The sequence below is a fragment of the Salmo salar genome, chromosome ssa19 (assembly GCF_905237065.1).
Source record: "Salmo salar chromosome ssa19, Ssal_v3.1, whole genome shotgun sequence".
Lineage (NCBI taxonomy): Eukaryota > Metazoa > Chordata > Actinopteri > Salmoniformes > Salmonidae > Salmo > Salmo salar.
The window spans coordinates 14680925-14696263 of record NC_059460.1 but is presented as its reverse complement, the minus strand read 5'-3'; the positions used below and the strand labels follow the sequence as shown (position 1 = coordinate 14696263).

The window sequence follows — 15339 nt, the reverse complement described above, 5'->3', positions numbered from 1 at the left end:
AATCATATTCTTTACTATATACCCTTAAAGAGATATTTTGAAGTAAACAAAAGAAACTTGAGACAGTGAAGCACATAGAGAATGTTGATGAAGTGGCGTAGTTGGCCTCGAGAGTAGTACAATGTGTGTAACCTAGATGTAACCGATTCTGGTAGTGCTAGGCCTCAGTAATGCCCTGGGCTGTTCTGTTCCCCTGAGAGGAGGAGGAGGAGCAGGAGGAGGAGGATGAAGGCTCTTTATCACTGTATCCTCAACTGGGACCTAATACAGCAGACCTTAGCTTTTTCTTTCTTTCTTTCTTTCTTTCTTTCTTTCTTTCTTTCTTTCTTTCTTTCTTTCTTTCTTTCTTTCTTTCTTTCTTTCTTTCTTTCTTTCTTTCTTTCTTTCTTTCTCTCTCTCTCTCTCTCTCTCTCTCTCTCTCTCTCTCTCTCTCTCTCTCTCTCTCTCTCTCTCTCTCTCTCTCTCTCTCTCTCATTCTTCTCTCACTCACTCACTCACTCACTCATTCTTCTCTCTCTCTCTCTCTCTCTCTCTCTCTCTCTCTCCCCCACCAGAGTAGTGTTAAATAAATCACTCATGGCAGCAGCACCTGTGCTAGGGGGGAAACAGTACAACCCTAAGCTCCGGTGTTGAACCCTTTCACTCCCTGGCGGCCCATTCAGTACTGAACTCCCTGACAGGTCCTGCTGCATCTGTGTGGCCAGTGAAGCGGAAACAGCAACCTGGGAACCTGTGCGCGTGTCTGCGTGCGTACGTGTGTATGGTCTTTGAAGCCACAAGGTTGCAGGTTTAAAGGGACAGTGCGAGATTTTTGAAATCGAGCACTTGTTCTACTTACCTAGAGTCAGATGAATTCATGGATACCATTGTTATGTCTCTGTGTGCAGTTTGAAGGTAGTGTAGTTTTGCGGTCCATTGCTAATTAGCAGTAGCGCAGTGGCTGGAAGTCTACCGAAACAGACTGGAAATGTATTTATATCTATTTAAAAAGTGGTGTGCCCAATTGATACATTTTAAATAGGACTACAATGATAGCAAACCAAATACTGCAAACCCATCTACTAGGGATCTATCAGTTCACTGATATGCATTATCCCCTGTTCAAATGTTTAAGATTTGTGTGTCTGCGGAACCCAAAATATATCCAAATGTAGCATGCATATGTCAGAAAATCGATTCAAATGTTACGAATCGCCAGTTCACTAAAATGTTTCGCTCATATTATGTAACTGTGTTGACAATCTTTGATCTACAAGTCATTTTGCATGCTGAGCTTATTCAAACTGCACGCTGTGCGCAACTTTGTGCGCTGACCAACGAGAGGTAGGCCTATACCTGATCTTGCAGTTGATTGACAACCAATGTAATTTGCTAGGTTATGAATATCAGATGTACTGTTGAAAATTGTGCTTTAAGTAGCCAAAGATACCTGCAAGACACAAATCTAATCTGGCTATATCTGCTGATTGGGGTTTACTGTCGTTAGATTTTAGATATACAGACTAAAGGTGATAATTTCATAACAAGAACAGTCATCTCTTTTGCTACCCGCACTGCATGGCCGAAGTGGAGGAGAGAAGCTCACTCCTAAAGACTTCCAAACATCTACAGTCGTGGCCTAAAGTTTTGAGAATGACACAAATATTAATTTTCACAAAGTTTGCTGCCTCAGTGTCTTTAGATATTTTTGTCAAATGTTACTATGGAATACTGAAGTATAATTACAAGCATTTCATAAGTGTCAAAGGATTTCTTTTGCAAAGAGTCAATATTTGCAGTGTTGACCCTTCTTTTTCAAGACCGCTGCAATCCGCCCTAGCATGCTATCAATTAACTTCTGGGCCACATCCTGACTGATGGCAGCCCATTCTTGCATAATCAATGCTTGGAGTTTGTCAGAATTTGTGGGTTTTTGTTTGTCCACCCGCCTCTTGAGGACTGACCACAAATTCTCAAAGGGATTAGGGTCTGGGGAGTTTCCTGGCCATGGACCCAAAATATCGATGTTTTGTTCCCCGAGCCACTTAGTTATCACTTTTGCCTTATGGCAAGGTGCTCCATCATGCTGGAAAAGGCATTGTTCGTCACCAAACTGTTCCTGGATGGTTGGGAGAAGTTGCTCTCGGAGGATGTGTTGGTACCATTCTTTATTCATGGCTGTGTTCTTAGACAAAATTGTGAGTGAGCCCACTCCCTTGGCTGAGAAGCAACCCCACACATGAATGATCTCAGGATGCTTTACTGTTGGCATGACACAGGACTGATGGTAGTGCTCACCTTGTCTTCTCCTGACAAGCTTTTTCCAGATGCCCCAAACAATCGGAAAGGGGATTCATCAAAGAAAATGACTTTACCCCAGTCCTCAGCAGTCCAATCCCTGTACCTTTTGCAGAATATCAGTCTGTCCCTGATGTTTTTTCCTGGAGAGAAGTGGCTTCTTTGCTGCCCTTCTTGACACCAGGCCATCCTCCAAAAAGTCTTCACCTCACTGTGCGTGCAGATGCACTCACACCTGCCTGCTGCCATTCCTGAGCAAGCTCTGTACTGGTGGTGCCCCGATCCCGCAGCTGAATCAACTTTAGGAGACGGTCCTGGCGCTTGCTGGACTTTCTTGGGTGCCATGAAGCCTTTTTCACAACAATTGAACCTCTCTCCTTGACATGCTTGATCATCTGATAAATGGTTGATTTAGGTGCAATCTTACTGGCAGCAATATCCTTGCCTGTGAAGCCCTTTTTGTCCAAAGCAATGATGACGGCACGTGTTTCCTTGCAGGTAACCATGGTTGACAAAGGAAGAACAATGATTCCAAGCACCACCCTCATTTTGAAGCTTCCAGTCTGTTATTCGAACACAATCATCATGACAGAGTGTTCTCCAGCCTTGTCCTCGTCAACACTCAGACCTGTGTTAACGGGAGAACAACTGACATGATGTCTGCTGGTCCTTTTGTGGCAGGGCTGAAATGCAGTGGAAATGATTTTTTGGGATTCAGTTCATTTGCATGGCAAAGAGGGACTTTGCAATTAATTGCAATTCATCCGATCACTCTTCATAACATTCTGGAGTATATGCAAATTGCCATCATACAAACTGAGGCAGCAGACTTTGTGAAAATGTATATTTGTGTCATTCTCAAAATTTTGGCCACGACTGTACTCTAAATTTTGAGATTGGGGTGAAATCCAAAGTTGTGCTAGATATTCATTAGCAATGTCATTGACAAATATTGGTAGAGTACTAGCTCAAACAGTTTTAATCTGCAAAAATGTGAAATGTATTAGTGGGGGATTTCAGATTAAAAGTGGGTGGACAAAAAGCAAGCATTGCCCCCCCACATCAGATAATGGGGTGGTAGATGCCCATTTTCTCTTATGGCTCAGCTCAGGTGCCTAATTATACCATAGACATACATCATACATCAGATCCAGCTCAGAGAGACCCAGCTCATGAGCTCCATCAGTAGAAGATTTTAATTTAGAATGAAAAATGTATGTGTTTATGCAACAAACGTTAATGCCTCAAATAGTATCCTATCGCATTGAACCAAATCGTATCGATTTGCTCTCTAATCAAACCGAATTGCACCAAATAGTTTCAAACTAAAACGTATCTTTCCTCTATCCTATTGGAGCCCATGCACTTAGATACCTATCAAATCATCTTGAAAGGGAAAGATGCATATCCCTACCATCTACAGTATTTAATGAGTTTAGATCTCTCTCTCTCTCTCTCTCTCTCTCTCTCTCTCTCTCTAGCTTCCTCTTCCCTCTTTCTCTCTTCCTCTTCTCTCTTTCTCTCTGTTCCTCTTCTCTCTCTAGCTTCCTCTTCTCTCTCTCTCTAGCTTCCTCTTCTCTCTCTCTCTAGCTTCCCTTCTCTCTCCCTTCTTTCTCTCTCTTCCTCTTCCCTCTCTCTCTCTCTCTCTCTCTCTCTCTGGCTTCCTCTTCTCTCCCTCTCTCACTCTCTCTTCCTCTTCTCTCTCTCGCTCTCTCTGGCTTCCTCTTCTCTCTCTATTTCTTCCTCTTCTCTCTCTCTTCCTCTTCTCTCTCTCACTCTCTCTTCCTCTTCTCTCTCTTCTGCTCTCTACCTCTCTCACTCCTCACCATCTGTCACCAATGGCAACTGCAAATGTGATTATAATTATACAGTTTTACTCCTCTGTAAATGTTAACAGCTCAAGGATATCACTTTTTTAGAATAACCTCTCATCCCAACCCATGGATTGAAGAACCAGGCATCGACAGGAATTATCTTTATGCCTTTAAGCTATACTGTAAATTCCACCAATGAAACATACATGCTATCATTTGTTTTTGTTTTTAACAGTGTTGGAATCATATTATTACACCCACTCTAGATCATCAGTGTTGAATTAGGGGTATTTTGTATAACTGACAACACACACTGGGTTGTAATTCTGTTGATAATCAAGTGTACTGTGTCAAGCTCTGGCTTTAAATAGGAATTCACCTTCTGCTCACCTTTTAACCCCAATGACCACACACACTCACATGCACGCCCACGCACATACACAGACGCACACAAACAAGTGTGTTCTCATCTCTCAGTAACGAGAAGTGCCTTAAGTAGAGCCCTCCTCTCCTTCGATATGTTTTCCGTTAATACCGCTGGTGCCTTGCAGATGTCAGCCATTGAGAAGTGTACATAGTCTCTCAGAGAGATTATGATGCTGTTTTGTTGTGTTTTTGTGTTTGTATGTGCGTCTGTGTGTGTGTGTGTTGGGAGTTACAGTATGTATGAATTTACCGACTAAACCATATTTGATTCATGATTCAACACTTAGAAGAATATACTCATTTGTTTATCATCCATTTGTCTTTTCTGTTCCCCTTTCTTTTCTAGATCATGATCTCAGAGACCGTCCTGTTCTTGATACAATACTCGTCCAAAGAGCTGGACAGTCAGGAGAAGACCATGCTGACAGGAGACTGCTGCTACCTCAACCCTCTGGTGCGCAGGACCTTTCGCTTTCTGGGTACGTCATACAGACTAAATATTATCGAAACATTAGTCAACTTTGTGGCTCAATTGGCAATTGTGCAATGACAAGGTTGTACTTCGGATAAAAGCCTCTGCTTATTGACACATATTGCATATATTAAATACTCTCTGTCTTGTCCTTGAAAACTAGCTCCTTATGTCCAGTGTCTCCTCGTACAGAAACGCACACTGTCACGTGCCCTGAGGGGAAAGAATGGGATCCTTTGGAAAGGAATGGTACAGTACTGTATGTAGTCTCCTCGCCTATGCTCTCACGCAAACGTTCCTGTTTTAGATAAGACTACAGAAACCAAGAGGATTATCACCCTGATCCCTGAGGGAATACTCCTCCCTCCCTCTCTCACTCTTTCCTGTTAACCTCTCTTGGGTATGTGGGATGCTGCGGGACACACTATTCAACAGCCAGTGAAATAGCAGGACGCCAAATTCAAAACGACAAAAATCTCATAATTCAAATGTCTCACACATACAAGTATTATACACCATTTTATAGATAAGACTCTCGTTAATCCAACCACATTTTCCGATTTCAAAAAGGCTTTACGGCGAAAGCAAAACATTAGATTATGTTAGGACAGCGCCTAAAAAAAGAAAAGCCACACAGCCATTTTCCAACCAAGGAGAAGCGTCACAAAAACCAGAAATACAGCTAAAATTAAGCACTAACCTTTGATGATCTTCATCAGATGGCACTCATAGGACTTCATGTTACACAATACATGTATGTTTTGCTCGATAAAGTTCATATTTATTTCCAAAAACCCCATTTTTACATTGGCCCGTAATGTTCAGAAATGTTTTTCCTTCAAAAACTTCCGAATGAACACATCAATTTATAGAAATATTCATCATAAACGTTGATAAAATATTAAACTGTTATTCAAAGAATTATAGATAAACATCTCCTTAACATCTCCGCTGTGACAGATTTCAAAAAAGCTTCACGGGGAAAGCACACTGTAACGTTCGTCGCCTGGTGACGAGGAAGCGGACCAAAACGCAGCTGGGAGCGAACACATGTTTATTCAACACACTGGAATTAAACATGAACACAAAAATCAAGAAAAATGCAGATACGTTACGTGCTCAAACAAAGAGACAACACCCCACAAACAGCGTGGGGAAAACAGCAACTTAAATGTGATCCCAATCAGAGACAATTAGCGACAGCTGTCTCTGATTGGGAATCGACAGAACCCAACATAGAAATAACCCACCTAGAGCCTACACAAGGCTAAAACGTAAACCAAACACAAACCAATGAAAAATACCTAACATGACACACCCTGACCCAATATACCCGAGTTCACCTGGTCAGGGCGTGACAGAACCCCCCCCCAACGGTGCGTACTCCGGCGCACCAAACTTAAGTCTATTAGGGGGGGGGGGACCCGGGTGGGCGCCTCACCCTCGGTGGAGGCTCTGGCCCCGGGCGTGTTCTCTCCCCCGCCTTCACCTTAACCCTACCCCTCTGGCCCGGACTGGACCACTGTGGAGCGGCATGCTCAGGCTCCGGAGCGGAGCCGTCGACCGGAACAGGATTGGGGACACGCACCACTAACCTGGTGCGGGGAGTAGGGACGGGCCGGACAGGACAGGGGACACCCACCACTGACTTGGTGCGGGGAGCAGGGACGGGCCGGACAGGACTGGGGACACGCACCACTGACTTGGTGCGGGGAGCAGGAACGGGCCGGGCCGGACTGGGGACACGCACCACCAACCTGGTGCGGGGAACAGGGACGGGCCGGACAGGACTGGGGACACGCACCACTAACCTGGTGCGGAGAGCAGGGACGGGCCAGACAGGACTGGGGACACGCACCACTAACCTGGTGCGGGGAGCAGGAACGGGCCGGACAGGACTGGGGACACGCACCACTAACCTGGTGCGGGGAGCAGGGACGGGCCGGACAGGTCTGGGGACACGCACCACTGACTTGGTGCAGGGACGGGCCGGACAGGACTGGGGACACGCACCACTAACCTGGTGCGGGGAGCAGGGACGGGCCGGACAGGACTGGGGACACGCACCACTAACCTGGTGCGGGGAGCAGGAACGGGCCGGACAGGACTGGGGACACGCACCACTAACCTGGTGCGGGGAGCAGGGACGGGCCGGACAGGACTGGGGACACGCACCACTGACTTGGTGCGGGGAGCAGGGACGGGCCGGACAGGACTGGGGACACGCACCACCAACCTGGTGCGGGGAGCAGGGACGGGCCAGACAGGACTGTGAACACGTACTGGTGACCTGAAGCGTGGAGCCGGTTTAGCCACTCGTCCTGGCTGGATGCCCATCCTAGCACGGCATGTGCTGGGCATGTCCACCGGACGCACCGGGCTGTGCGGGCGCACTGGCGACACAGCGCGCAACTCCGCATACCATGGCTTGGTGCGGGCAGGACTGTGGACACGCACCACTAGCCTGGTGCGGGGAGCAAGGACGGGCCAGACAGGACTGTGAACACGTACTTGTGACCTGAAGCGTGGAGCCGGTTTAGCCACTCGTCCTGGCTGGATGCCCATCCTAGCACGGCATGTGCTGGGCATGTCCACCGGACGCACCGGGCTGTGCGGGCGCACTGGCGACACAGCGCGCAACTCCGCATACCATGGTTCCTCCTCCAGATCTTCCCTCTGCAGGTCCTCAATCAACTGCCTCATCATCTTCGTCTCTTCCTCCTCCGTCATCCCCCACGAGAGCAGTGGTCTGGGCTCTTCCTCTGCCCTTCCGGACCACCCCATTAGCCCCCCCAAAAAATGTTCTTGGGGGTGTTTTCCGGGCCTCCTCGACCGCCGCCTGCGACTCCGTCTACCGGCTGGCTTTACCTCCTCGACCTGGGAATCCTTCCGCCAGGGTCCTTTCCCCGACATTATCTCCTCCCAGGTCCAGAACTCCTTCCCCTCGCGAGCCCATCTCTCGCGCTCCTTTTCCTCCCGCTGCTTGTGTCCTGGTTCGGTGGGGTGTTCTGTAACGTTCGTCGCCTGGTGACGAGGAAGCGGACCAAAACGCAGCTGGGAGCGAACACATGTTTATTCAACACACTGGAATTAAACATGTACACAAAAATCAAGAAAAATGCAGATACGTTACGTGCTCAAACAAAGAGACAACACCCCACAAACAGCGTGGGGAAAACAGCAACTTAAATGTGATCCCAATCAGAGACAATTAGCGACAGCTGTCTCTGATTGGGAATCGACAGAACCCAACATAGAAATAACCCACCTAGAGCCTACACAAGGCTAAAACGTAAACCAAACACAAACCAATGAAAAAATACCTAACATGACACACCCTGACCCAATATACCCGAGTTCACCTGGTCAGGGCGTGACACACACTTTGCAATAATCTGAGTACGGCGCTCAGAAAACAACAGCAGGCAATACAGATACCCGCCATTTTGGAGTCATCTAAAATCATAAATAGCATTATAAATATTCACTTACCTTTGATGATCTTCATCAGAATGCACTCCCAGGAATCCCAGGTCCACAATAAATGTTGTTTTGTTCGATAAAGTCCATAATTTATGTCCAAATACCTCCTTGTTGTTAGCGCGTTCAGTAAGCTACTCCAAATGTAGGAAGCACGCCGAAAATTTCACGACGAAAAGTCAAAAGAAGTTCTATTTATGTTCATAGAAACATGTCAAACGATGTATAGCATCAATCTTTAGGTCCTTTTTAACATAAAACTTCAATAATATTCCAACCGGACGATTCCAATGTCTTGAAAAATGTAATGGAACACAGCTACCTCTCACGTGAATGCGCTCCAATGAACTCATGTCCTTTCCTGAGTCAACAACTTCCAACTTCCTTTGTTCGCTCTCTGTTCACCATAGAAGCCTCAAACAACTTTCTAAAGACTGTTGGCATCTAGTGGAAGCCGTAGGAAGTGCAAAATGAACCCTAAGTCACTGTGTGTTAGATAGGCAATCACTTGAAAAAACTACAAGCCTCAGATTTCCCACTTCCTGGTTGGATTTTTCTCAGGTTTTTGCCTGCCATATGAGTTCAGTTATACTCACAGACATACACTTCAGAGTGTTTTCTATCCAAATCTACTAATAATATGCATATCCTACATTCTGTGTCTGGGTAGCAGGCAGTTTACTACGGGCACACTTTTCATCCGGACGTGAAAATACTGCCCCCTACCCTAGAGAAGTTAACTCTTCAATTTACACCACAATTTCTCTCACTGTAACAATTCCTTAATGTTAGGAGCTTTCAGTCGCAGCTCAACCTCCCTTTACTCACTATACACAATATGTATGAATTAATGTTGCTCTAAATTACATCTACAGTTGAAGTCGGAAGTTTACATACAATTAGGTTGGTGTCATTAAAACTCGTTTTTCAACCACTCCACAAATTTCTTGTTAACAAACTATAGTTTTGGCAAGTTGGTTAGGACATCTACTTTGTGCATGACACAAGTCATTTTTCCAACAATTGTTTACAGACAGATCATTTCGCTTATCATTCACTGTATCACAATTCCAGTGGGTCAAAAGTTTACATACACTGAGTTGACTGTGCCTTTAAACAGCTTGGGAAATTCCAGAAAATGATGTCATGGCTTTAGAAGTTTCTGATAGGCTAATTGACATCATTTAAGTCAATTGGAGGTGTACCTGTGGATGTATTTCAAGGCCTTGACATCATGGGAAAGTGAAAATAAATCAGCCAAGACCTCAGAAAAAAAATTGTAGACCTCCACAAGTCTGATTCATCCTTGGGAGCAATTTCCAAACGCCTGAAGGTACCAAGTTCATCTGTACAAGCAATAGTATGCAAGTATAAACACCATGGGACCATGCAGCCGTCATACTGCTCAGGAAGGAGATGCGTTCTGTCCCCTAGAGATGAACGTACTTTGGTGCGAAAAGTGCAAATCAATCCCAGAACAACAGCAAAGGACATTGTGAAGATGCTGGAGGAACCTGTACAAAGTATATATATCCATAGTAAAACGAGTCCTATATATTTCGACATAGCCTGAAAGAAGCCACTGCTCCAAAACCACCATAAAAAAAAGCCAGACTACGGTTTGCAACTGCACATGGGGACAAAGATCGTACTTTTTGGAGAAATGTCCTCTGGTCTGCTGAAACAAAAATAGAACTGTTTGGCCATAATGACCATCGTTATGTTTGGAGGAAAAAGGGGGATGCTTGCAAGCCGAAGAACACCATCCCAACCGTGAAGCATGGGGGTGGCAGCATCATGTTGTGGAGGTGCTTTGCTGCAGGAGGGACTGGTGCACTTCACAAAATAGATGACATCACGATGAAGGAAAATTATGTGGATATATTGAAGTAACATCTCAAGACATCAGTCAGGAAGTTAAAGCTTGGTTGCAGATGGGTCTTCCAAATGGACAATGACTCCAAGCATACTTCCAAAGTTGTAGCAAAATTGCTTAAGGACAACAAAGTCAAGGTACTGGAGTGGCCATCACAAAGCCCTGATCTCAATCCTATAGAACATTTGTGGGCAGAACTGAAAAAGCATGTGCGAGCAAGGAATCCTACAAACCAGTTACACCAGCTCTGTCAGGAGGAATGGGCCAAAATTCACCCAACTTATTGTGGGAAGCTTGTGGAAGGCTACCCAAAACATTTGACCCAAGTTAAATAATTTATAGGCAAAGCTATCAAATACTAATTGAGTTTATGTAAACTTCTGACCCACTGGGAATGTGATGAAAGAAATAAAAGCTGAAATACATCATTCTCTCCACTATTATTCTGACATTTCACATTCTTAAAATAAAGTGGTGATCCTAACTGACCTAAGACAGTGCTTTTTACTAGGATTAAATGTCAGGAATTGTGAATGTATTTGGCTAAGGTGTATGTAAACTTCCGACTTCAACTGTAAATATCATATAGGATGTTAAATGGATAACTCAGTCTAACCGGCCAACTTTGCTTTTGTTAGACTGTCCGACAGTAGCCAATTGGTGTTATGTTGGCGTTACAATTAGTTCTGCACATTATGTCTGCCCCAGTAGCCAGCAGTAGCTACCACAGCCACCTGCTGTAGAGGTATGGATGACTGCGGTACCTAGAGCAAGGGATTCGTGTCAGATTTTTTAAAGACATTATCATTTGGGATCAGATAGGGATACTACTTTTATCTAAGCCTCCCTGACAGACTGCAGTGGGAAGGTGATAATTTCAACACAGGTCAAAGACACCTGTCTGCAGAGCATGGTGGTGCACTTCTCCAGCCCAGTACATGTTTTACAAAGAGATTGCATGTACTTACAAATGTAAGATAGAGGTATCTGTATCTGTATTTTGTATCACAGAAATATAACATTGTTTTATCTCATGTACTATAGCTATCGTGCTGTGGAAGATTACTTTCTGATTGACTGCTCTTAGATTCTGTCTCATTTCTCATCTCTACCCTGTCCATGATTTGTTTAGTCAGTTCATATTATAGAGATGCGAGAAACACAGGTGTGTGTGTGTGTGTGTGTGTGTGTGGGTGTGTGTGTGTGTGTGTATGTGTGTGTGCGAGTCATCTCACGACCTGTCGTCTTCCATCCCATCTCTCTGTTTTATTTAGAGTTCCAATGATAATGACTCACTTTGCAATGCTCTGTGGGAAAATCCATTTTGAACATGCCCGAAGGTCATGACAACAAGCTCGCTCTTAACTCTTAATCTTACTTTTCCACCTGATTTGAAGTCTTTGCATTTCTCCACCCTCTCATGAACCTTGATTGTGAAAGGATAAGCTATTTAGAGTGCACCCCTCTATTGGAAGCTAGATGGAGGGGTGTTAGGAGTATAAATGCCCAGCGAGATGAAAGGCACCCTGGAGAGACACTGCTGTTGTTGTCTCACCAGGTTTTCAAGGTTCAAAGCGGAGCGTTGATGTGCACTTGTTAGAGAACTCCTTAAGACATACTGTTATACAATGGAAGACTTTGTAGTGCATATAATAACTTCACAAATAAGCCACTTCTGTTTGGAGAAATCCAACGTATAATTTCTCACTGCGTCACTATTGGTCTTTGTGTGAGGTGTTGATGTTCAAGCAGTTGGCACACAGTGCAGACACTCATTGGTACCACACAAGACATGCAGCCAGTGGTCTCTTCACAGGCCCCAGGTCCAGAACAGTTTTAAATAGAGCCATGAATATATGGAACTCTCTGCCACCCCAGGTAACCCAAGCTAAAAACCTGATTCAAAAAACACCTAACAGCACAAAGGGACTGTGAAGAGACAGCCATTTTGATATATTTTGTATTGTAATTTACACTATATTATGTGTTGTATCATGTAGGTGGGTGGCCTTGCACGAGCCTTGGCTTGTGCGAGCAGGAACAGCTCATAGGGTAGGAGCCATCTTCTGTTTCAAAAGCATGAGGCAGAGGCAGGAGATGATGTAGTATTATGTAGTGTTACAGTATGTATATTATGTATTTTACAGTTTGTTTCTTTGGTGCTATTTTCACAAGTATGTGGTACATTTTCACAACTCTTAGTACAGAACTCCAAACTGGTCACACTTTCCTTCAAAACCTGTCATTGTGCATTCATTTGGATCGTAAACATCTCTCACCACACAACCGTTGATTCAAAATATACGTTTATTGTGAAATGTAATGAGAACATTGGTTTAATCACCAAACAATATAATTATATATTTTCAATTTAGTCGTTTTAACTACCAGTTAATCCAATAGCAAACAATGCAAGAAGAAGCAAATAATGTTTGGGGGGGAAAAGATGGCGGACTGAACACAGCAGTGTAGATCACCTCAAGATAAAAACGTAATATTCAATATCGGTAAGTTAGACTAAATATTAGCACTTCACAAACTGATGGGTTATAAACTTCAATCTGGATAACAAAACAAATCATAACGCTAGAGAAGCGTATCGACAAATATTACGAAAACAAGCAACACCCAAACATGACGGAGACTAAAAAAAGAGAACCAATCCCGAAAAGAAAACGCAACTCTTCGACACTGTTAAAATCGACAAATGACAAACTGGGCATGCTTGAATTAGTCAGTAAGGATATAAAGGAGTTGAAGTCAAGCCTCGAGATGAGTGATGAAAAAGCTGCGACATTGGAGAAAGATACAAACAAGCTACAGTAAAAGGGACAGTCAATAAGATTGAAACCGGTGTTAATGAACTTAAAAAGGAGAACATCTTTCTGAGAAAAGCCTTACTTGACATAAAGACTAGATCCATGAGAGAAAAACTGGTACTTACTTGTATCCAAGAGAAAGAAGGAGAAGTTTCTGAGGGTGTAGTTAGGGAGTTCCTCCTTACAGCGCTTCAGATCCCACGCGAAGCTGTCGACAAAATCAAACTCGAACGTGTACACCATTTCGGGCAGAGATATGAACGCCCAATCGTTGGCAAATTTGCTTTCTTTAAAGATAAAATAATGGTTAAAAACCTGGGTAAAAGACTTGCATGAAAATAGGCATGAATGATCAGTTCCCGAAGGAAATTGCAGAACGGCGTAAAGTTCTGTATCCAATCTTCAAGGAAAATAGATTAAAAGGGAAACGTGTAGCTCTCGTAGTCGATAAACTATATATTGATAACCAAATGTTCAGAGACACAAAGACTACTCCATGGCTATTCTAAATATTACAAAGTTCCCATGGAGGAGTCAAATAATGAACACCCAATACTATCCATGGTAGGGATTGTAATAAAAAATATATATAGAAAAGCAGTAAAATAAAACAATGTTTAAGGAAATAAACTACAACTACACTATACCATTCTAGATAGGGAATGTTGGAAAATAATTTGTTTTAGACTTTCCATTTATACTATTTTATAAATTGATAAGACAGCATTACTAGAAAGGATAATTAACTAAATAATACATCTTCAAATATAAGGAACTGGAACACAAAAGTACTCAATCAACATGGAAGAGATAAAACACAGAGGACATAGAAGGCACAGTATGTGGCTATGTGCGCATGTATTGTGATGGAAGGTGGGGTGTGTGTGTTTTTGTGTTTGGAAAAGTGTGGAGTTAAGTGAGTGAAAAATGATAGTGGTTGCAAATCCCAGACTACATGTGTGTTTGTGAGCAGGGGTTATGAGAGAGAGCTTTCAGTTTTGTGCAGATACGGGATATACATTTTAAAATAAATTATTAATATCTATTTATTTACTGTCCTATCATGATGGAATGGTCCCCAACCCTATACAGTACCCTGGACACCCACATGAGAGTCCCATAAACTAAGGAGAATTCCTTATCTGTCTTATGGGCCTACTTTAAGTAGCCTATACGCAGCCAAATGAGAAAGATGAATGTGGTCAGAGACCAACTAAAGCAGCACCGCCCCATCAAGATTCTGAGCCTGCCTGGCAGGGTTGGTCCTGCAAAGCCAAAGCCTCCTGATGGGAGAGCATACAGTGAGGGAAAAAAGTATTTGATCCCCTGCTGATTTTGTACGTTTTCCCACTGACAAAGAAATGATCAGTCTATAATTTTGATGGTAGGTTTATTTGAACAGTGAGAGACAGAATAACAACAAAAAAATCATGAAAAACGCATGTCAAAAATGTTAATAAAATGATTTGCATTTTAATGAGGGAAATAAGTATTTATCAGCAGGGGATCAACTACTTTTTTCCCTCACTGTAATATACAAGGAAATTCTCAAAGCTGCCAATGAGAACCTTGACGACCTTGTACCTAGCCGGTGGGGATTCTGGTGGGGTGCCCCCACCCAGGCAGTGCTGGCAACACTTGCTGCAGTAACCCATGGGGAGGGGGTCACACTCTGACATTCTGAGAGGGGGCATGTTATTGTGGCCCTCGTGGCACAAAATCATCAAAGGTCTGACTGCACAGAGATGCTTGGGAATATGGTCACAATGGGGGATCACGTGTGGGTGTTTCAGGGGACCTGACAATTTTAATAAAATCTCCCCATTTTTGCTCAATTTTGCATGCCTTCTCATACAGCTGCAACTGTGTATGCGTTCGTAAATCAAGGCCTTTCTTGATTTGGGCTCTGGGATAGAACAACTGTTGAGCATCTGAGTTTATGGTTGTTTGTGGGGGAAAGGGATTGTGTGTGTGTGTGTGTGTGTGTGTGTGTGTGTGTGTGTGTGTGTGTGTGTGTGTGTGTGTGTGTGTGTGTGTGTGTGTGTGTGTGTGTGTGTCATAACTGTTGCTAGGGAGTAAAGATGTTAAGGATAATATAGGATGAATCACAATAATTGTTTGCTAAAATAATAATTGCTTGCCAAAATGTAATTTTTGTAATGGCAATACTGGTAA

General features: G+C 43.7%; 1 protein-coding gene across 5 annotated transcripts in view; it reads left to right on the top strand.

Moving 5' to 3' along the window:
* The window catches only part of plppr5b (phospholipid phosphatase related 5b), a 116026-nt gene that overhangs the window by 52879 nt on the left and 47808 nt on the right, over positions 1 to 15339 (top strand). For all 5 annotated transcript variants that reach the window (XM_014157385.2, XM_045702120.1, XM_014157383.2 and 2 more), the window contains one exon: positions 4864 to 4996. In XM_014157385.2, the coding sequence (XP_014012860.1) occupies positions 4864 to 4996 (133 nt within the window). The remainder of the gene's footprint in view (positions 1 to 4863; positions 4997 to 15339) is intronic.